At 39.8% G+C, this 22951-nt stretch overlaps 2 gene segments (V, D, J or C); both read left to right on the top strand.

Annotated features, from left to right (window-relative positions):
• Positions 1 to 2296, top strand: part of LOC125902883 (T-cell receptor alpha chain V region CTL-F3-like) — a 9076-nt gene extending 6780 nt beyond the window's left edge. Inside the window, 1 exon segment of the V gene segment in view lies at positions 1977 to 2296. Coding sequence covers positions 1977 to 2254 — 278 coding nt within the window.
• LOC125902885 (T cell receptor alpha variable 26-2-like) lies at positions 780 to 16855 on the top strand. The segment is given in 2 exon segments: positions 780 to 858; positions 16309 to 16855. Coding segments are annotated over 2 exon segments (393 nt in total).
• Positions 16856 to 22951: the final 6096 nt, after the last annotated feature.

Raw genomic sequence — 22951 nt, 5'->3', positions numbered from 1 at the left:
CTAGCTAACCCGGCCATTCTGGATGTCACTAACTCGGCTTCTTCTCCGGAGCCTTTGTGCTCCGCTGTCTCCCAGATTAACTCATATCACAGCGGTGCCTGGACAGCGTGACGTGTGTGGTTGTGCTGCTGCCGTGGTCCCGCCAGATGCCTCCTGCTGCTGCTGCCATCATTAGTCATTAGTCATACTTCTTCTGTTATTATACACATATGATTATTGTCACACATGTATACTGCCAGGTATTAATACATACTTTCAACATATTGTACCGCAGTAACCAGAGCTATAACTACAATATTATTACTTTCATTAATGTTGTTGTAAGCTACTGTCATTACCTGCATATCTCTCTCTCTCTCTCTCTCTCTCTCTCTGTGTCTCTCTCTGTCTCATTGTGTCATGTGGATTACTGTTAATTTATTATGCTGATCTGTTCTGTACGACATCTATTGGACGTCTGTCCGTCCTGGAAGAGGGATCCCTCCTCAGTTGCTCTTCCTGAGGTTTCTACCGTTTTTTTTCCCCCGTTAAAGGGTTTTTTTGGGGGGAGTTTTTCCTGATCCGCTGTGAGGGTCTTAAGGACAGAGGGATGTCGTATGCTGTAAAGCCCTGTGAGGCAAATTGTGATTTGTGATATTGGGCTTCATAAATAAAAATTGATTGATTGAAGTGAAAATACAGATCTAAGAGGAGACTGAGAGACTCAGGGAGGAGCTAAGATGTTACTCAACTATAGAAGAGAGAGAAACTCGTATATTCAACAGAGTTCAATACACAAACCATCAACATTACCTTTATTCAACATGCTGTCACTGCAGTATTGTGTCTTTTCTCTGCTGTTTCTTTACATTCTAACAGGTATGTTACATTCTGCATTTCAAAAAGATCACTGTCAACGTTTCTGAATGTCATTCACTTATTATGACTTTTACAACATGTTATAATAGAGTTATCTCTTCCTTTAGGTGTCAGCTGTGAAGAACTCACTCCAGTCAAGAATGAAGAGTACAGTTTACAAGGCAGCACTGTTACTCTGTCCTACGAATATCGCAAAATTGCTGATATCGATGATAATTTCTTCTGGTATCGACAATATCCAGGAAAACCACCAGAGTTCATCATCTCCCATTTAGGAACTGAAGCAATATTAAATCAACGAATTCCTGGACTAACAATTAAAGTGGATCAAAACCTAATCAATATGAACATCTCCTCTGCTGCAGTGACAGACTCTGCTGTGTACTACTGTGCTGTGAGGCCCACAGTGACAGCAAAGCCACAGTCTCTGTACAAAAACACAAGCTGACACACTGACAAGCTGCTGGAAGCCTTTTTTCCACACTGTTGGACTCAACTTTTTACCTCCACTAGAGGGCCACATTATCAAGTAGGCGCTGCACTACTTCTGCACTGTGTTCAACCATTCAGTCAATAAGAAGTGCTGCTGTCAAGAGAACAATTCTCACACTGAATGTTGAACATCAGCTAGTTTCTCCTGTTGATTTAAACCTTGTTGTAGAGATGGAACATTGGCTGTGGATTATTCTTGCTGCTCTTTTCTTTGGTAAGATACAAACAACTACATGTTTACTCTCTCAACACTTTTCACAACTAACTGAGCTGTGAGTGCTTTTAATGTTCACCATACACAAAAGCTAAACACATCATTTCTGTTGGCATCTAGTACCTTCTAAATAACTCCTTATATGGTTTAATGTGACATCAGACAGAAGGCAGTGAAAATACAGACTATTCTACATGTGTGTGTGTCTGACTCTCTGTCTAGGTAACTCTTTAGACCTACTGATTGTTCTCCTTTAATCAATCATCTTTATTGATTCATCTCTTCCTCTGCATGTTCTCTTCTTCCCCAGAGTGTAAAGGAGAAGACAGAGTGATCCAGCCAACAGGAGATGTCATCGCTACTGAAGGACACACAGTTACACTTGGCTGTACATTTGAGACCAGTGACCCAGGTCCATATTTATACTGGTACAAACAAGAAGCTAAAGATCACCCAAAGTACATGCTGAAGCGTTTGTCAAACACAGGAGATAATGCTCCAGAGTTCCAGAAAGACAGATTTGATGCAACACTCAACAAGACATCAGTTCCTCTGAAGATCCAGAAGCTTCAGCTGTCTGACTCTGCTGTGTACTACTGTGCTCTGCAGCCCACAGTGACAGGAAACACCAAAACTCTGTACAAAAACATGATGAGCAAAGACAACACAAGACTCCACAACATCCACTAGAGGGAGTCACACACTGTTAGACTTTAACAGGAGGTCCAAATACAGTCTTACACCAAGTCAGTTACAACAGTCTTACTCCTTACAACAAAGCCACAAAACACAGAAGACTGAATCTACTGCATCAAATATGTGTTTGTGTCTTTTATGATAATGAGAAGTTTAAATTAATGAGAGTTTCACAGAGAAAATCCTCAGACATGCTAACAGAGAGGCTCCAACACTGATCCTTTAAGCTGAAATTGGTTCACACAACCTGACAGTTTGGACAAATAATGATTAAAATATGGATCACTAATTGATTTTATTGACACATAACATGTTTCTCTGTATGCTGACTGTGTTCCTCACTGATTTTTCAAATGAAAAAACACATCATTGTTGGTCTGATATTTAAAAATGTCCAGCTGGTAAAATGATGTTCACCCATGTAGAGAAGTATGTCTACTAACCAACACTGTGTTTGTGATTGGGGTCTCTCAGACTGTGATATTACTGAGGTGTACCACAGGGTTCAATCCTAGGTCCTCTCATTTTTAAGACATGGTGCCTGTAGAGCAAATTACTTTAAATACAATATTGGTTTCCATTGTTTTGCTGACAATCTGTGATTTGATATTCCATTTCCCTCCCACCTCCAGCTGGTACAAAATGCTGCTCCCAGTTAGTGCTGCACGATTAATCTAATCGCAATTGCAATGTCAGGCTGTGCGATTACATAACAGCATAAAGGCTGTAATTTGCGATTTAATGTTGGCTAAATAAATGTTAACGTGTGTGCCTGTGAACGTTGCTGCCTCTCCTGTAGTGTGTGGAGTTTGTTGACATCACACCCACAAGCTATCCTGGTGCGTGCAGCCGGCGTGCAGCAGTGACCAACACAGACGCTGAAGAAGAGCATGAGCTCGACCATGAACAGGCGGAGCTGGTGGTGAAAAAAAAATGTCTGTTACATTGCGATACTTTGGATTCAGGTACGGTGACGTTGAACAGAAAGACGTGCTGTGTAAGTGTAAAAGTTAAAGTCGCCACGTCCCGCGGCAATACGACCAATCTATATCAACACTTGAGACAGCACAGCACAGGGAAAAGTAGGAAGAGTGCATGCAAGAGAAAGCCGAGCCGTGTGACTTTAAAGTCAAACAGACAACTGAAAGCCGCCAGAGCCTCATAAAACAACATCCAAGCACAGTTTAGCAAACATTTGAAAGTGTCAACTGCAGTGTCGAAGATCAGTGTCAACATTTCTGAATGTGATTCACTTATTATGACTTTTACAACATGTTATAACAGAGTTATCTCTTCCTTTAGGTGTCAGCTGTGAAGAACTCACTCCAGTCAAGAATGAAGAGTACAGTTTACAAGGCAGCACTGTTACTCTGTCCTACAGATACTCCAAACAAGCAACGAGCAGTGATTATTTCTACTGGTATCGACAATATCCAGGAAAACCACCAGAGTTCCTCATCCTTCAGTTTGGAAGACAAAATGTAACAAAGTCTGGACTGTCTGTTACAGTGAGTGAGGATAAAACCCAAATGAACCTGCAGATCTCCTCTGCTGCAGTGACAGACTCTGCTGTGTACTACTGTGCTGTGAGGCCCACAGTGACAGGAAACACCAAAACTCTGTACAAAAACATTATGAGCAAAGACAACACAATACTCCACAACATCCACTAGAGGGAGTCACACACTGTTAGACGGGCCCTTGCAGTCCACGCGCGTCGGGGCATTCTGCCGTCGGGGGGCGTGCACCTAGAAGTCTTGTCAACTGTAATAAATAAAAAAATAAACGTTATCTCGTACTTACATTTCCAGTATACAGGTAGGCACCCAACCCACGTGTGTATTTTTCCAAAGAGTAGAAGCTGAATACATGCCCAATAGTTCAAGGTCTTCTGACTCTTTAAAAGTTGACATGGTGTCTCTAGCTCAAAGTATGAGGGACAAGAAGAGGTTGAAAGTCGATGAGTTTTGAAAAGGATTTGAAGATTTTCCAATTTACTTCCATTCACATTAATTAGACTGCAACCAGAGCGCCACCTAGCCGGCCAATTTGCACCGAATTTTGCACAAACCCTCATCGGGCCATGTAACACAATCAGTAAAAGTGTTGTCTTAATCAGTCTGTATTGGGTCAAGATATGAAAGACTGTCTGTTTTGAAAACAATGTGCAGGAATTTGTTGTTTTATATTTTGGCTGTTTAATGGACGATCAAAATTCTTTTAATAACTTTTTGTCAGGAGGGTTGACAAATGCTACATGCAAAGTTTGGTGCAAATCGGTCAAATCGCCTAGGAGGAGTTCGAAAAAGTACGTTTTTCATTTGTTGCGATTTAGCGAATGGAAAGTTACCGCGAAAGTGGGCTTGGCTTACACCACACAATTCAGCTGAATTCAGAGAACATGTAAATAGAAGGTTTAACAATGTGTGACATATTATGTGGGAGTTATTAGCCAAAAATGCTTTTGCATTGAAAATAGCACCACCTGCTGGTCATTTTTGATGTGTGAGTTACAGGGGCCAGTCTATACCACCCCTATCAATTTTATTTCCATGAGTGTTATGGTGTTGGCACAGTGCCAAATATTAAATTAGACGGCCACCAGAACGCCACCTAGTGGCAAATCAGTAAGTTTTCCGTCAGATAGCCTCAGGAGGGCATTGACAATAATTTAACCAAGTTTCGTGTTAATCCACCCAACCGATGTTGAGATATAAAATACTTAAATTTAAAGAGTGCCATCTTGTGGTCATCACCCAAAATTTTGCCCAGAGCCTCAGGGGCTCATGGGGAAGTGGTAACCTGAGTTTCATGTCATTCGGATACACCAATGTGGAGATATGCAGCACTTCCTGTTTAGAACGAAATCTGCAGGATGTTGCTATTTAATAACTTGAGTATTGTTTGGAATATCGAAATTCTTTTAATAACTTTTTGTCAGGAGAGAAATGGACGTGGCCTATACCATAAGATTCAGCACAATTCACTGAACGCGTGGATATAAGGTTTTTGAAAGTGCGACAAAGTATATAATATAATAATAGCGCAACCTAGTGGTGGAAATTCAGGACGACAATAAATTATAAAATTTTTCGCCAGGTGTGACTTATATTCCAAGTTTGGTGAGTTTTGGGGTATGTTCAGGCAGTGAAAAATGCGATCATATGGGCGGAAGAAAAAAAATACATATATATATATATATATATATATATATATATATATATATATATATATATATATGATCGGGAGAAAAACAATAGGGCCCTAACTAGAAAATGCAGATGTCCTCCAGGTCGTCTCTCAGGCTGAATGCAGCCACTCTAGACAATTCTTGTAATTTCAGCAGACGTGCTGCAGTGTGTTTTAGAGGCGTCCCAGAGGGTAATAAAAACACACACATGGTCTGTTTTTTACAGAGTCAAGGCAAGTTGCAGGAAGCAGATCAAGTTTTCCTGCAAACAGGCACTCTATCTGAAACATAGATACCATATAATTATGATGATGAATGTTTTTAATATCTAAAACCAGCCACAAGTCTTTGATCCATGTTGTTCACAACTAGACTTTAAACAATATTACCTCTGTCCTTCAGCCCAGTTCAGACTAAACATTTGTGTTGAGATGAACTGAAACTTACAACTTGCTGCAATCAATCAAGAAATCAATCAATTTTGTTTATAAAGCCCAATATCACAAATCACAATTTGCCTCACAGGGCTTTACAGCATACGACATCCCTCTGTCCTTATGACCCTCACAGCTGATCAGGAAAAACTCCCCAAAAAAACCCTTTAACGGGGAAAAAACGGTAGAAACCTCAGGAAGAGCAACTGAGGAGGGATCCCTCTTCCAGGACGGACAGACGTGCAATAGATGTCGTACAGAACAGATCAACATGATAAATTAACAGTAATCCACATGACACAATGAGACAGAGAGAGAGAGAGAGAGAGAGAGAGAGAGAGAGAGAGAGAGAGAGAGAGATGCAGGTAATGACAGTAGCTTACAACAACATTAATGAAAGTAATAATATTATAGTTATAGTTCTGGCTACTGTGGTACAATATGTTGAAAGTATGTATTAATATCTGGCAGTATACATGTGTGACAATAATCATATGTGTATAATAACAGTAGAAGTATGACTAATGACTAATGATGGCAGCAGCAGCAGGAGGCATCTGGCAGGACCACGGCAGCAGCACAACCACACACGTCCAGGCACCGCTGTGATATGAGTTAATCTGAGAGACAGTGGAGCACAAAGGCTCCGGAGAAGAAGCCGAGTTAGTGACATCCAGAATGGCCGAGTTAGCTAGATGCAGTAATAGAATACGAGAGAGAGAGAGAGAGAGAGAGAGAGAGAGAGAGAAGGAGAGAAGGTGCCCGGTGTATTATGGGGGGTCCTCCGGCAGACTAGGCCTAAGTCAGCCTAACTAGGGGCTGGTACAGGGCAAGCCTGAGCCAGCCCTTACTATAAGCTTTATCAAAGAGGAAAGTCTTAAGTCTAGTCTTAAATGTGGAGACGGTGTCTGCCTCCCGGACCGTAACAGGAAGATGATTCCACAGGAGAGGAGCCTGATAGCTGAGGGCTCTGGCTCCTGATCTACTTTTGGAGACCTTAGGGACCACGAGTAACCCTGCGTTCTCAGAGCGCAATGTTCCGGTGGGATAATATGGCACTATGAGCTCTCTAAGATATGACGGAGCTTGACCATTTAGAGCTTTATAAGTTAACAGTAGGATTTTAAATTCAATTCTGGATTTTACAGGGAGCCAGTGCAGAGAAGCTAAAACAGGAGAGATATGATCGCGTTTCTTAGTTCCTGTTAGTACACGTGCTGCTGCATTCTGAATTAGCTGGAGAGTTTTGGTTGAGGTAACAAAAGCGTGGACCAATTTTTCTGCATCTTTTCGGGTCAGGATAGGCCTAATTTTCACAATATTATGCAGATGAAAAAATGCAGTACGTGAGGTTTGTTTTAAATGAGAATTAAAAGACAAATCTTGATCAAATATTACTCCGAGGTTTCTTACGGTAGTGCTAGAGGCCAGAGCAATGCCATCTAGAGAAACTATGTCATCAGATAAAGAGTCTCTGAGTTGTTTGGGGCCAAGAACAATAACTTCAGTTTTGTCTGAATTTAACATCAGGAAATTGGTGCGCATCCAAGTTTTTATGTCTTTAAGGCAATTATGGAGTTTAGTTAATTGATTACTTTCTTCTGGCTTCATCGATAAATACAGCTGTGTATCATCCGCATAACAATGGAAATTTATAGAGTGATTTCTAATGATGTTACCTAAAGGAAGGCTATATAGAGTAAATAGGATTGGTCCGAGCACAGAACCTTGCGGAACTCCAAAACAAACTTTGGAACGTAAGGATGTTTCGTTATGAATGTGAACAAACTGAAAACGATCAGATAAATAAGATTTAAACCAGCTTAGTGCTGAACCTTTTAGGCCAATTAAGTGATCCAGTCTCTGCAGTAGAATTTGATGGTCAATTGTGTCAAACGCTGCACTAGGATCTAATAAAACAAGTACAGAGACAAGTCCTTTGTCTGAAGCAATCAGAAGGTCATTTGTAATTTTAACTAGTGCTGTCTCAGTGCTATGATGCACTCTAAATCCTGACTGAAATTCCTCAAATAAATTATTATCCTGGAGAAAATCACACAGCTGGTCTGCGACTACTTTCTCAAGGATCTTTGACATAAAGGGAAGATTAGATATTGGTCTATAGTTGGCTAACACCTCTGGATCCAGGGTGGGCTTTTTTAGTAGAGGTTTAATTACAGCTACCTTAAAAGACTGTGGTACATAGCCTGTTAATAACGTGTGCAATGTGCCATCTGTAATGTTCTGACTACCTGACTCTGCAATCCACTTCAATTCAGTTTTAATAATAAAGACCAATATCACAAATCACAATTTGCCCCAGAGGCTTTACAGCATTCGACATCCCTCGGTCCTTTGGATCCTCACAGCTGATCAGGAAAAACTCCCCAAAAAATACCTTTAATGGGAGAAAAATGGTAGAAACCTCAATATTTCATTTCACATCATGCAAGGAGACAGTGTATCGTCTCTATGCAACAGCTCTATGTACTTCTGTTCTGATTTCCAGCTTTTCAGGCTTATTTTGAAGTTAACTTTCGTGTGTAACTTGTTAAAATATGAATGAGGATAGTGACTGTGAGAAAGTTGCATTTTTAGTGGCGATCAAACAGCAAAACAAACAAAACAAACAGCTTCAGATGGACTGTATTTAAAATAAATGTCACAATCACTTAAATAACCACCAGCAATTAAGCAGTCAATGGGTAGGTCATGTGTGTGTGACATGTTGACGTACAGCAAGCATCAGTGGTAACCCACTGTCAAACATGACCCAGATAGCACACATACATCTGGCCAACGTCGGCCTGAGGACGACACATCGGCCCTGAATTTATAACGTCTGACAAGCGTTGACCACATGGGCGGATATCTTTAAATTTAATACTCTTTTGTTCCAGCTCATCAAACGTCTCTGTTACGTCGGCTTTGGGTCCACCCAGTGCCGTAGAATGTCTGTCCACATACGGAAGTCGCCACAGAGGTGTAATTTCTTCTCTGCGTAATTTCTTCTCTGTGATTTCTTCTCTTCTTGGTTTCAGATAAGCTCATTGGAAAAAAACTGGCAGAAAATAGCTTTGTTGTTTCTTCTGTGACCGTTAAAAGAGATTCCTGGTGAGTGGTGAGGCACGACTCAGTGTATAAAGCTTAGCACAGGTTCCCACCAGCTAACGTTATTTTTCGTTAGCTGTGAGCTAGTTTAGCAATTTAGCTCATGTTAGCTAACAGGCTACTACTGCGGTGTTTTCATTTTATTTTCCCTAGTTGACGTTATCTGCTCATCTGGTTATCGTGAACACTCGTTTTGGGTTAAAGAGGATGTGCCCGGAGCTGCTACCCCTGGTCCCGCAGCCCCCCGGCCTGACCTCCGGGGCCCTGGATGGGTGCTCAAGTGTGGGTGAGAGGAGCTGAGAGGAGCGCGGAGGTAAGGTGGGGCGGGCCGACACTGTGTATCCCAGAACGGGTAGTCAAGTGTGGGTGAGAGGAGTGGAGAGGAGCGCGGAGGTCAAATAGTGAAGTTTAAGGATGCCTTCGGTATGTTGTTAATGTGATTTTATGGGCAATTTATCAGTCCAGGTCTCCTCCTCTGCAAAGCAAACTGACCTGGTGGCTACAGGTAATAGCTCAGTTTTGAAACCACCGTTTTTCCGAGATGAAGGACTGATTGTTGAGCTGCTGTTAACAGTTAACGGAGTTAACGCCGGATCCCGTTATTTAACAGTTTCAACACTAAATGAAGCAGAGTGACGGACCCAAAGCCTTCAATCTGGCTAAAAGACAGCTGAAACGCTAAAAAAAAAAAAAAAAAAAAATACAGTGGTGAAATTGGGATTTGTTTCTTGAAGTTATGTGCTCATCGTCTTTTCTGTCTCTTGCAGGCTGCCAGGAGAAGCGGACTGGCCGTCAGATATTGTTTGTGGAAATTTGAAAATAAAGTTTGTCAAATTGACTTTTGTCTCTTCATTGTGCACACTTACACATGAAATAGGGTAACAGTCAGCTATTTTTGAATGCTAGCATTGATTTCTCACATTGAATGGTGAAATATTTGTAGTTTGAAAGGTCCGACCTAAATGAATAAAGGTCGTAGTTAACGAAGCATATGAATATTAATGAATATTAATGAAGGAGCGCCCACTGAACGCAGCTTCTTTTATTGATCGTTTGAACGTCGTGTGGTGGTCATTTTCGATTAAAGACGGACGTCTCAGCGACGTCTTGGCAATGAGCGAACGCTGTCCCTGCTACGTCTTAACGATCTAAACTCGATACATCGGGCTGACGTCGGCCAGATGTATGTGTGCTATCTGGAGGCACATTGTGAGGACGGAGGCCAACATATGTGTCAACAGCCACAGGGATTTAAATGAGACTGGCTGTGGCTTGGTGGGGATGGAGGCTGTTGTCAGAGAATTCCACAGCGAGCAAACACTATCTGTGGACAGTCTGTAACTGACTTGGCCAGCGGACTTCACTTCAAGCCGACTGGCTGTTGAAACAGGTGACGTGCCCTACGTTCTAAAACCACGTACTGACGACCAGAGTTGGGTATAACGCGTTACAAAGTAAAGCGTTAGAGTACTTTGATTACTTTTTGCAGTAACGAGTAACCTAACGCGTTAGTTTGCTGTTTGAGTAATCAAATATTTGAGTACATTTTCTGCTCTTTCTTAGAACGCTGGTCCTTCAGCTCCAAAACAGCAACGACTGTCTTTTGGTTCTATTAACAGAGATAACGTTAAACCTATCAGTCCGAAAGAAGTCATTAAGTTTGTGGCTCGCTACGTGGTTGGAGAAATGCTGCTATTGTCTACGGTGGAGTCTAAAAAAAGGTGAAGGAGGACTCGCTGACAGACAGGTCAGACTCAGGACTTGCATTATGCCTCGTACACACTACACGACTTTTCTGCCCGTTCTGAAAGTCACTATGTTACATTACACAATTGTGGTGTCATAAAAACGTGCTGTGACTTGGCCGACAGACATGCCACACTACACAATGGTACTCACCAATTATCCCTGGTCGTCTATCACAGTGTGTGTGATGTCATCGGGTTATTATTGTCCTATTTTTTATTACTTTTACTATTATTTGAGTCACTGTGTGTGTGTGTTCATATGCCAGCCGACATGTTGTTGTAGTAACGTAGAAAGCGTCAGCAGATGGCAGGAGCTCCATTTGAATTACCATATGCAAACATTCAAGCTACTGTATCCTCCACAACAACTTCCTACAAATGTTTCACAATAAAAGCCTATTTAGAAAATGGGGGGATTCTCTCAGCGGAGGTTATAAGGGGGTTTTAATTTCAAATAAGTTCAGGAAGTGTTGAGTTTGAAATTACAGCGCGATGTGTTAACTTTATGAAGACAATGGGAGCGGATAAAAAGTAAAAATATAAAAACACAGAGGGCTTAATAAATAACGGACCGTCTATAATGTAGTTTGTTTCAAATGAAGCTGGGAGCCTCTGCAGTTGTGCTGAGTAAAAGCCCTGCCGCTATTTGTTAATGTTATTACTTTATGTCCGTCTCCATTATGAGGATGTAACATTGTTTGCTAGCTTGATGCTAATGACAGTACTCTGACTGGTTGACGAAGTGCCTCTGCTGGGGTTTTTTTTTTCTTTACTCTGTGTGGTAACATCCCTGGAGGAAATATTAAAAACGCTGGGGTGTTGTTGTCATACAGTTGTTGTACAGCAGATCGTTCTGTGTTTCTATTGGTCAAGATGACGGCTGTGATGGGAGAATTGGATTTCAGTGAAGGGCGAGTGGTCCATAACTTTGATTTTGGAGACAAAAAATGTAGGCTTAGCGCCCTGTGTGTTAGGATTGCACTTGTGTTTTTCCTTTCCTCCTGTTGTTGTTTGTTGAACTGAGCTCTGCGGTTTTTGCATTTTTGAGTCCTCCTTTTGTTCTTGAGTTTAACACTGTGGTCCATTGCCCAATGGGAAATGTAGAATACTCAAAAGTACTTTCAAAGTGCTTGAGTTGGGAGTAACGCAGTAATGTAACTGGTTACTTTAAAAAAAAAAGTAACGCAGTAAAGTACTTTGATTACTTTTAAAGTAACCCTTACCCAACTCTGCTGACGACCTGACAAGCTGAGTCCCAGGTGACACCATGAGTTGAGCTCAGACCAGCCAGTGCACCGTGCTGCTGCTTCTCTCTGCAACATTCTAAAACAGTTTTGTCTCAAAGTGAATCTTTGGTCTGAACTGGACTTTAGGATACAGCACAACAAAGAAGAAATAACAATAAAACACAAATAAAATAGCGAACAAATATTTTACTACACAGCCGTCTTAGTTACTTACAGTAGAAGAAGAAATGTCAAGGAAAAAAACACAAATCAACAAAGTCTGTATGTCTACTTAATCCAGCAGGCATAACACTGTATTCTGGAGTGCTCCTGGTGTTGTATGACGCCGTGTTGCAGATGGAACAGAACCAGATGGCAGGCGGACAGCAGAGAGCTGTGCCTCGTGGAATTACCTCTCCCAGCTTCTTTACAGTCAAGACGGCAGACGAGCTGACAAAAGCAGGGACTAATTCATCTCCTAACATGTCCAACTTTACTGAATCACAACATATCAGGTTTGGAGTTCATTTGCAGCTGCTCCAGTTTAAAATAAGAACAAACTTTTCTGTGAATGCCACAACAAAGGTCAAAATGTATCGGTTGCAGACAGTAAGGCTTGTTATTTTTAGCTAAAATGATTTCTGGAGAATGTCCAGCACCTACCTGCTGATTAATGGGAGAGATGAGTCAGCAGTCAATGACAGTATGAAACTGTCAATAAAACAGGTTTATCAACAATTATGAATCATTGCAAGTAAGAAAGATCCTTGAGCATACAGTCACACATACTCAGCCACGCACTCACACACAGGACTAAATGCAAAATGAAGCACTAAAGAAAAAACAGACCGAGGGAATGTGTTGTAGAAATCAGCAGTAATTGATGATACTGGTGTTATGAGATAGTATTTATATGAGCAATAACTCATCATAATTCAGTTTGAAAATAAATCTTCTTAAAGCTAATGAACCGAAAGTCTTACTCTTGATGTCACTTATTTGTGTCAGTGACTGCTAAACACATTCTTAACTTCCTAAATCTCAAACCATTTTAAAAATACAACATATTTGAGTGATATATTCCATATCTGAACAGTATGATCATCATATTAAATTGTGTGTCACAATATATACTGTTATATTTAGCTCCATCACTGACAACTGAAACATTTTGAATCAAATATCTCCATAAACTGGTTGTCATCACAGACTCAGGTTTTGATTTTGTTCTGATCTTTATAAAAGAAGTTTCTCTGTTGTTCTGTCAGGCTGTGATTTCTTGTGGTGTACCACAGGGTTCAATCCTAGGTCCTCTCATTTTATATTTACCTGTTGCTTTTGGAGAAAATCATGTTGAAGCAAAACATTAATTTCCATTGGTTGGCTGACAATATGTGATTATAATTCATTAAAATCCAGTAACTATGGTAACTTGTTTATTACATGTGAAGTGATGGTGTTCCAGATCTTTGTAAGATTAGGTGATAAAGGAATCACCAGATGAAAAGAAAAGTCCAGCTGGTACAAAATGCTGCTCCCAGTCTGTTAACCAGGAGGAAGTGTAAGTGAGAGAAGTGAAAATACAGATCTAAGAGGAGACGGAGAGACTCAGGGAGGAGCTAAGATGTTACTGAACTATAGAAGAGAGAGAAACTTGTATATTCAACAGAGTTCAATACACAAACCATCAACATTACCTTTATTCAACATGCTGTCACTGCAGTATTGTGTCTTTTCTCTGCTGTTTCTTTACATTCTAACAGGTATGTTACATTCTGCATTTCAAAAAGATCACTGTCAACGTTTCTGAATGTCATTCACTTATTATGACTTTTACAACATGTTATAACAGAGTTATCTCTTCCTTTAGGTGTCAGCTGTGAAGAACTCACTCCAGTCAAGAATGAAGAGTACAGTTTACAAGGCAGCACTGTTACTCTGTCCTACAGATACTCCAAACAAGCAACGAGCAGTGATCGATTCTTCTGGTATCGACAATATCCAGGAAAACCACCAGAGTTCCTCATCTCCCATTCAGGAGGTGGAACAAAAATAAGCGATCCAATTCCTGGACTGTCTTTTAAAGTGAGTGAGGATAAAACCCAAATGGACCTGCAGATCTCCTCTGCTGCAGTGACAGACTCTGCTGTGTACTACTGTGCTGTGAGGCCCACAGTGACAGCAAAGCCACAGTCTCTGTACAAAAACACAAGCTGACACACTGACAAGCTGCTGGAAGCCTTTTTTCCACACTGTTGGACTCAACTTTTACCTCCACTAGAGGGCCACATTATCAAGTAGGCGCTGCACTACTTCTGCACTGTGTTCAACCATTCAGTCAATAAGAAGTGCTGCTGTGAAGACAACAATTCTCACACTGAATGTTGAACATCAGCTAGTTTCTCCTGTTGATTTAAACCTTGTTGTAGAGATGGAACATTGGCTGTGGATTATTCTTGCTGCTCTTTTCTTTGGTAAGATACAAACAACTACATGTTTACTCTCTCAACACTTTTCACAACTAACTGAGCTGTGAGTGCTTTTAATGTTCACCATACACAAAAGCTAAACACATCATTTCTGTTGGCATCTAGTACCTTCTAAATAACTCCTTATATGGTTTAATGTGACATCAGACAGAAGGCAGTGAAAATACAGACTATTCTACATGTGTGTGTGTCTGACTCTCTGTCTAGGTAACTCTTTAGACCTACTGATTGTTCTCCTTTAATCAATCATCTTTATTGATTCATCTCTTCCTCTGCATGTTCTCTTCTTCCCCAGAGTGTAAAGGAGAAGACAGAGTGATCCAGCCAACAGGAGATGTCATCGCTACTGAAGGACACACAGTTACACTTGGCTGTACATTTGAAACCATTTATTCAAGTCCCACTCTGTTCTGGTACAAACAAGAAGTGAATAATTTCCCACAGTACATATTGAGGAGTTACTCAAAAAAAGTAGATAATTCTCCAGACTTCCAGAAAGACCAATTTAACGTTGAAAAAAATGGGACATCAGTTCCTCTGAAGATCCAGAAGCTTCAGCTGTCTGACTCTGCTGTGTACTACTGTGCTCTGCAGCCCACAGTGACAGGAAACACCAAAACTCTGTACAAAAACCCTCAAAGTAAAGACAACACAATACTCCACAATGTCCACTAGAGGGAGTCACACACTGTAAGACTTCAATAGTTTGTGATGATACAGTCTATATGGTTTTGTAGTGGTGATAAAAACAACAGAAAGCAATTAAGATAAAACAGACCAAAGTAACATGTTCTTGTATCTAACACCAACTCATGATAATGGAGTGCTGTGGAAAAATATGTTTATCAGCAATACGCCGTCATAATTGAGTGTAAAAGCAAATGCTTGTAAATCTAATAGAGACAGATAGACAGAGACAGACAGACAGATAAGACATTCATAAAATACATATAAAACTTCTTCACTTGAAAACAGTTATCACAAACATGTACAACTCTCAAGGATGAAACTACACAAGAAAACTACAGGTTTATTTTCATTGTGATCCCGATTCCATTTTAACTGCAGCCTCATATAAAGAGGTGTTTGTGCCCATTGACATTTTAAATCAAACAGGAATAAAATCGGTTGGGTTGAGTCTTGTTGAATAGGTGTGACTGTTCTGAAGTGATTTCAGTAACTGGACAGTTATTTGGAGACCTCATGTTAAACTTTTTTTTTATCAATTATCTCCATAAACTGGTTAGCATTAAACTCAGCTATTCACTACATTTGTTCTTATCTTTTTGAAATACATTTCTCTATTGCTCTATCTATAAATTCTAGGTCCTCTCATGTTGTATTTACATTTTGCCTTGAGATCAAATTATGTTTAAAAACAAACAGTAATTTCCAATGTTGACAATTTGTGATATTAAGTTCCATTAAAACCCAGCAAGTGTGGCAGGTGGTTTAATGCTGGTGGTCCAGACCTTTCTAAAATTATGTGATATAGGAATCACTGGCAGAGATTAACCTCCCACCGCCAGCTGGTTCAAAATGTTGCTACGAGCCCACTGACTAAGAGACAGTGTAACTAAGAGACGTGAAAACACAGATCTAACAGGAGACAAGGAGACTGAGGGAGGAGCTAAATTATTACTAAAACTATAGAAGAGAGAGAAACTATTGTTTTCAACAGAGTTTGATACACAAACAGACTTTGTTAAACATGTTGTCATTGGACTATTATGCAATTCCTCTTTATTTACTTTCATTTGTAACAGGTACATTATTTGAAATTAAATTCCAATGTTTAATAAATATGATTCCTTACTTGAGAGTTTTGTAACAAACATATTTCTCTTTAGGTGTCAGCTGTGAAGAACTCACTCCAGTCAAGAATGAAGAGTACAGTTTACAAGGCAGCACTGTTACTCTGTCCTACAGATACTCCAAACAAGCAGCTGGTGGTGATTATTTCTACTGGTATCGACAATATCCAGGAAAACCACCAGAGTTCCTCATCTCTCACATTGGAACAAAAAATGCAACAAACTCCAGACTGTCTGTTACAGTGAGTGAGGATAAAACCCAAATGAACCTGCAGATCTCCTCTGCTGCAGTGACAGACTCTGCTGTGTACTACTGTGCTGTGAGGCCCACAGTGACAGCAAAGCCACAGTCTCTGTACAAAAACACAAGCTGACACACTGACAAGCTGCTGGAAGCCTTTTTTCCACACTGTTGGACTCAACTTTTTACCTCCACTAGAGGGCCACATTATCAAGTAGGCGCTGCACTACTTCTGCACTGTGTTCAACCATTCAGTCAATAAGAAGTGCTGCTGTGAAGAGAACAATTCTCACACTGAATGTTGAACATCAGCTAGTTTCTCCTGTTGATTTAAACCTTGTTGTAGAGATGGAACATTGGCTGTGGATTATTCTTGCTGCTCTTTTCTTTGGTAAGATACAAACAACTACATGTTTTGATTCTTTTCGAAAGATTTATACAAACTGGAGTTCAGAGCAGAAATCTCTCAACAGTTGAGCTGTTTCTGTCCACAGAGTAACACTGTACACTTGACATTTTCCACTGTCTTCTCCTCTCAGCCTCATCAACAATGTTAGTCTAATGGCTTCATTTTCTCGACTTTTTCCAGGACTAATAGCTGGAGACAAAATCTCTCCTGTACAAGATGAAGTCAGTCAAAGAGAAGGACAATCTGTCACACTCACATGTCGATATGAGACAACGGACAACAATATTTTGCTTTACTGGTACAGACATCATTCTGACCTTCAGGCACCTCAGTTTATACTCTGGAAAGGAGCACGAAATGAAAGAAGAGAAAATATTCCTGATAAAACAAAATATGGATCTGAAACATCACAAGACTCAACTGAACTGACCATAAAGGATCTAACCCTGGCAGACACAGCTCTCTACTACTGTGCTCTAGAAACACAGTGATACAAAGTGTAGAAGAGGCTGTACAAAAACCTGAACACAGATATGTGACTACTCTTCAAAGAGGAGGGAAGTGGTATTCAAACCACAGCTTCATATCAGATGGATTCTGATGATTCCTGTTTGATCAGAGTCACTGTGGTTACAGCTGCTAATGAAACACTGTGGGAGGATTCACATGAGCAGCAAATCCACATCAGGGACAAACCAACTGTATTTTGGAGCAAACTCAAGACACCATGACAACTAACAGAAAATAAATACAGAAATAACTGCTGATCAAACAGACTGAGAAATAAACTGTGAATGTTCAGGCATTAAAAATCACATCATACATCCAGTGGTACCACAGTTCACCAGTTGAAGAGTAAAAGTAGCTGATTTAAACCAACAGCAGCTTTAAAAACACTCCACCGTCTTCGCTGTCAACTTGACACTGCTATAAAAATTATAAATTCCGAATGTGTCTTTGAAAGCAGAGTCTGTCATTTTGAGCTGAAAACATCAAGTAAATGTATGTTTCACAACCACAACACTGTGTCAGCCACTGCCAGTTACAGGCTAGCAAACTAACAAACAACATTCACAAATAAAAGATACACAATTCTGACACATCTGCAAAAATTCCCTGCTGTAGGACTAACAGAGGATTATTTTACCGTACTGGCTGATATTGGTACACAACAGACCTTTCATTTGAGTGTGGGTCTGACTAAGGCTCAAACATATACAGCTGAATATCTCCGACATTTCCTCTAACGCCAACTCTAGCCATATTGTTGCAAGGCTGGATCCAGAAGTTCTCCCGGAGGGAGAAGGAGTAGATGAGCTTCTAAAGCCTTTTCAAGCTGTTTTTCACTTTTTATGTAGGAAAACCATGTTCAACAAGATATTACTCATAGAACATGTTTAGATGGGGACTTTAAGATATTTGGCCGAACACTCTCACTCAAGATAAAACCATCCATGTATAACCATGGATAACCAACCAAATGTGTACTCCTTCTTTCCTGCCTTATATTCAGTAGAAGTTTGCTGACTGAACTGCCACAGTGAATGAGATTATGTGAACTAAGTCATTTTTCTGTGGTAATTATTTGTTTAGATATTGTGCATCATTATTTTTGCATCCACAAAGGTGAACAGCAAATCAGTGATGGTTCATTTCCAGAGCTGAACAGAGTGGAAGTGTAACTGAGAGAAGTGAAAATACAGGTCAGAGTAGAGTAGACGGAGAGACTCAGGAAGAAGCTGAGCTGTTACTGAACTACAGAGGAGAGAGGCACTTATATCAAGAGTTCAATACACAAACCATCATCACTAATATTTATTCAACATGCTGTCATCATTGATGTTTTGTTGTTTTTCTGAAGGATTTGCTAGATTCTGTATCACGGAAAAGTTTAGGTCCAATGTTTTCTGAGTTAGTTAAGTAAAAATTATTTTTTCAATGATATAGTACAGAAATTATGTAGTTGCATTGCAGGCATCAGATTTGAAATGTCAATCCCACAGAACCAGCAACAGTCACTGACTCTCACCCAAAAGGTGGGTGTTCACTTCCCATCACAATGTAAGGCCAAACCTCCATTAATTGCGCAATTTAAATGTGAAAAGTCTCAATGACTGACCGTCAGCTGTGTGTATGTGGAGAAGGAGAGGGGCAGAGAGATAGGAGCTGTGGAAACATCCTGCAGTACAACAAACCATCATGCATTTAATCCTTTGGGCCCTAGGCCTTTTTTGGGGTATTTTTCCTGCCTTTACTTTTAAACTCATATCACAGTCATTATAAAGGCTACATACACATGCTATATCTTGTGTTTTTTCAGGACAATCTGGGCTAACCAGATCTGCCATCATTACATGTCCTTCTATGTGCCTGTATTTTATATTAATTTTTATATCAATGAAAAAAACAAAATGTGTGTTACTAAATTCTTTCATTTTTACATGTATCTCACCATAGCAAGTTGGAAGTTTGACATATTCTGCCATATATGAAGAGGGGAGACTCTCTGGAATCTGGCAATATAAGAACCATGATGTGTGTTCATGCAACCAACCTTGCACAGCCCGACTCCGAGGGTAACTTGCTCGGCTTTCCTCGTGTTTTTTCCCTACAGAATACAGTAACACTATCAAGCGTTGTATCAAAAGTTTTTTCTATCTACGGTGCATAAGTGTTTATCGCGAGACGATATGTTATTGTTTTATCACCCACCATTATCGGAGCTTACTATTATTACGGCCTTGATTAAATTTGCCTCGGGCCCTTTACCAGGTCTCGGTACCGCTAATTGGATAGGCCTGATTTACATGTTTAAACAGGAGTTTTGCTGATCTCTCGATACTCCTCACACAGCTCGGAGTGCCGGTCTTTCAAATGCTTGACCAGGTTAGTGGCGCTACTTGACTTGGCGCCGACCACTTTGTAGCATTGCTTGCATTTGGGCTTGTCGACATCTTTCAGCTTTCCCTGATCATCTGCTCCATATGCAAAATATTTCCACACAGCACTCTTGCTTTTAACATTTTCGACCAAAACTGGTCACAAAGGACTCTGAATCTAATGGCTTGTACTTGCCATGTTCATGTCGCATGTGTGTGCACCCAGGTCCAGGCTGCTGCTGTGAGGTGAGGGGCTATCAGTCTGCAGCAGTGCCTGTTTAAAATGGTCAGAGACGGCTGATCTTTGCGCAAACCGGCAGATCAAAGGACGGCACTTTCAGTATCGATACCCGTGCAAGTTGATATCTAAATCGATATTCAAGGATCTAATGGTATCTGAGAAACGATTTTTTGACAACACCAGAGTATACTGCACATTACAGGAGCCCTCTGTTCAAGACCAAACCACAACACACCATAAACCAGCAATGCAAAAATGCATAATGTTACACATAATGTTATCTTCCACCTTGAAATAGTCAATTTAGAGCTCAAAGGAACTTCATAAGATACAGTACCTGACTTATGTTTGATATCTAGTGTGGCAAAAAATGTTGTTGCACATTTACGATCTGTCATTAGCATAAATAGCAGGCATACATGCAGAGGGCTAATTTGGCTTCTTTACTCATTACTCAATTACAAAGACATCACTGTCAACCTGAACGTCCCACCTAACTTGTTTACACTCCTAAAATCTGGAAAATAAAGAAAAGAATATATATATATATATAGAAAATATGAGCATTGAACAGCCAAATCTGATATGGCTGACAAAATTCTGAGTTGGATACAGCCCTGCTAATAATAAACTGTTAAAAATAATAAAAAATAATAATAATAATAATAATAATAATAACAATTAAAAGTGGTTTAAGTTCACTTTACAGAAGCTTGCTGATTGCCAAAAGCCACAACACAAACAATCCAGTAACACGAATATTTCCACAGAACAAAACATATATTTAGTACAGTAAATTTTACTTACCTTACAGTTGTCCTTAATAATGAGACAGTCCGATGTTAGTCTGTGTTAGCGTAACATTTAAGTAATTAAATGTGTCTCCTAAGTACCTAAGTACCTTTCAGTAAATATCTAAAGAAATATCTGAAAGTAACATAATTTCTTCTTGGTAAGCATCTTTCTTCATCACAGTCTTCTCTCCAGCTGATATGTGGCTGCTTGTGTGGCAACGGTTAATGTTGATGCTGAGTGGTTCAAGCTTTGCATAGGTTGTGAGTAAATAAATATAAAAAAATAAAAGAGTTAGGACTGTTCGATAATGGAAAAAATATGAAATCACAATTATTTTGGTCAAAATTGAAATCACGATTATGCAAACGATTATGTTTTGACTTTGAAAACATGCTGTATCATTTATTGCCCAAAAACTTTGTAACAGAGGACATTTTTAAGTACAAGGAAGTTTTAAAAATACCTGTTCTAGTAAACATAGTTAAGTCCACTTAATGCACAAACTAACTTTTCTTTTTTTTTGTAAGAAACACTCAATGATTGCAGGCAGTATTTACCGACCAAAATTCAACATACCATCGCCGCCATCTTGGAAAGCCCATACAAGTCGATCGACGAATTCGAACAAGATCAGATGAGAGTTAGGCTACCAAAAATCATTTACCCTCGATTTCATTAATTTTGAAATAATCTGACCTAAAATCGTAATCACAATCACCAGATGATTAATTGCACAGGCTTAGTTAGAGTTTATTTTTCTTACCTTACAGTGGTCCTCAGTGATGTTGGTCTGTATTAGCATAACGTTACAGTAACGTTAGCTAGGTATGTTTCATCTGGGAAAAACACTTCTTAATCTCTCACAAGATGAAAATGAGTTGAAATATTGAAACATTAAAGCCAATATTTCATTTATTTTCAAATGGGACAATATGTATTAATAAATAATTTCTTGTAAATACATGAGATTATAGCCAGGCAGCTAATTTCCATCTCTAGTCCCATGGCAGGTTGATGTTAAACACAGAGAAGGCAACAATAACAACAACAACAACAATAAGAAAATTGTCCAAATCTGTGTGTTTCTGGGTGTCAGCAACAGGCAGTGAATCTTTATCAGATGTACTTGACCGCAAAATGGCTTTAAAATTATTAGGTGTAGAAATCCCTCATCACTCCCTACCTTTCAGCAAACATCCAAAAGTGACTTAATTTCTTCTTGGCAAGCGTCTTTCTTCATCACAGTCTTCTCTCCAGCTCATATTTGGTTGCTTGTGTGGCAACAGTTAACGTTGACGCCAAACGGTTCAAGCTTTGCGTAGGCTATGAGTAAATGGCAGTGGGTAAGAGTTTATTTTTCTTACCTTACAGTTGTCCTTGGTGATGTCAGTCTATGTTAGCATAACGTTACAGTAATGTTAGCTAGGTGATTCTCATCCGACAGCAAGACAGTCTTAAATTCTCTCCAGGTTAACTCAGACACCAATCAGTTCAAGCTTTGGGCAGGTTGTGAGTGAATGGCAGATGGTAACATTATGAGATTAACACCAACCTTAAACAGCTTTGTCTAATCTCTCATCTCTTCACAATCATAATTTATTACTTATTTATTACTGACAACTTTAACATTAATTCTAAGATTAATTTGGCAGTAAAAACCTCTTCAGTGACTGTAAACACAGTGTGGTGTATAAATGTGCACTTAACAGGAGCTTTCTCACAACACCAAAACACAAAACACAAGACCTGCAACACAGCAACATTAATGTTTTTCAAAAGAAATACAACAGGTTTTTCTTACCTTACAGTGATGTTAGTCTGCGTTAGCATAACGTTACAGTAACGTTTGCTAGATGCGACTCATGTGGCGGGAGGACAGTCTTAATGATGAAAATGAGTCGAAATATAAAATAAAATGTTGTGTGTTTCTGGGTGTCAGCAACACACAGTGAGTCTCCGCCTGACGTATTTAAAAATGCAAAGCATGGCTATAAAATTATTAGGTTTCTAAATCCCTCATTATTCCTTATCTTTAGTAAGCGTTCTTCATCACAGTCTCCTCTTTGGCTGCTTGTGTGACGACAATTAACATTCATGTCGGACGGTTTGCACAG

Source organism: Epinephelus fuscoguttatus, linkage group LG15, assembly GCF_011397635.1.
Source record: "Epinephelus fuscoguttatus linkage group LG15, E.fuscoguttatus.final_Chr_v1".
NCBI classification, from domain to species: Eukaryota; Metazoa; Chordata; class Actinopteri; order Perciformes; family Serranidae; genus Epinephelus; species Epinephelus fuscoguttatus.
The sequence above is the reverse complement of the archived record's forward strand: the minus strand, read 5'-3'. Positions and strand labels throughout refer to the sequence as shown.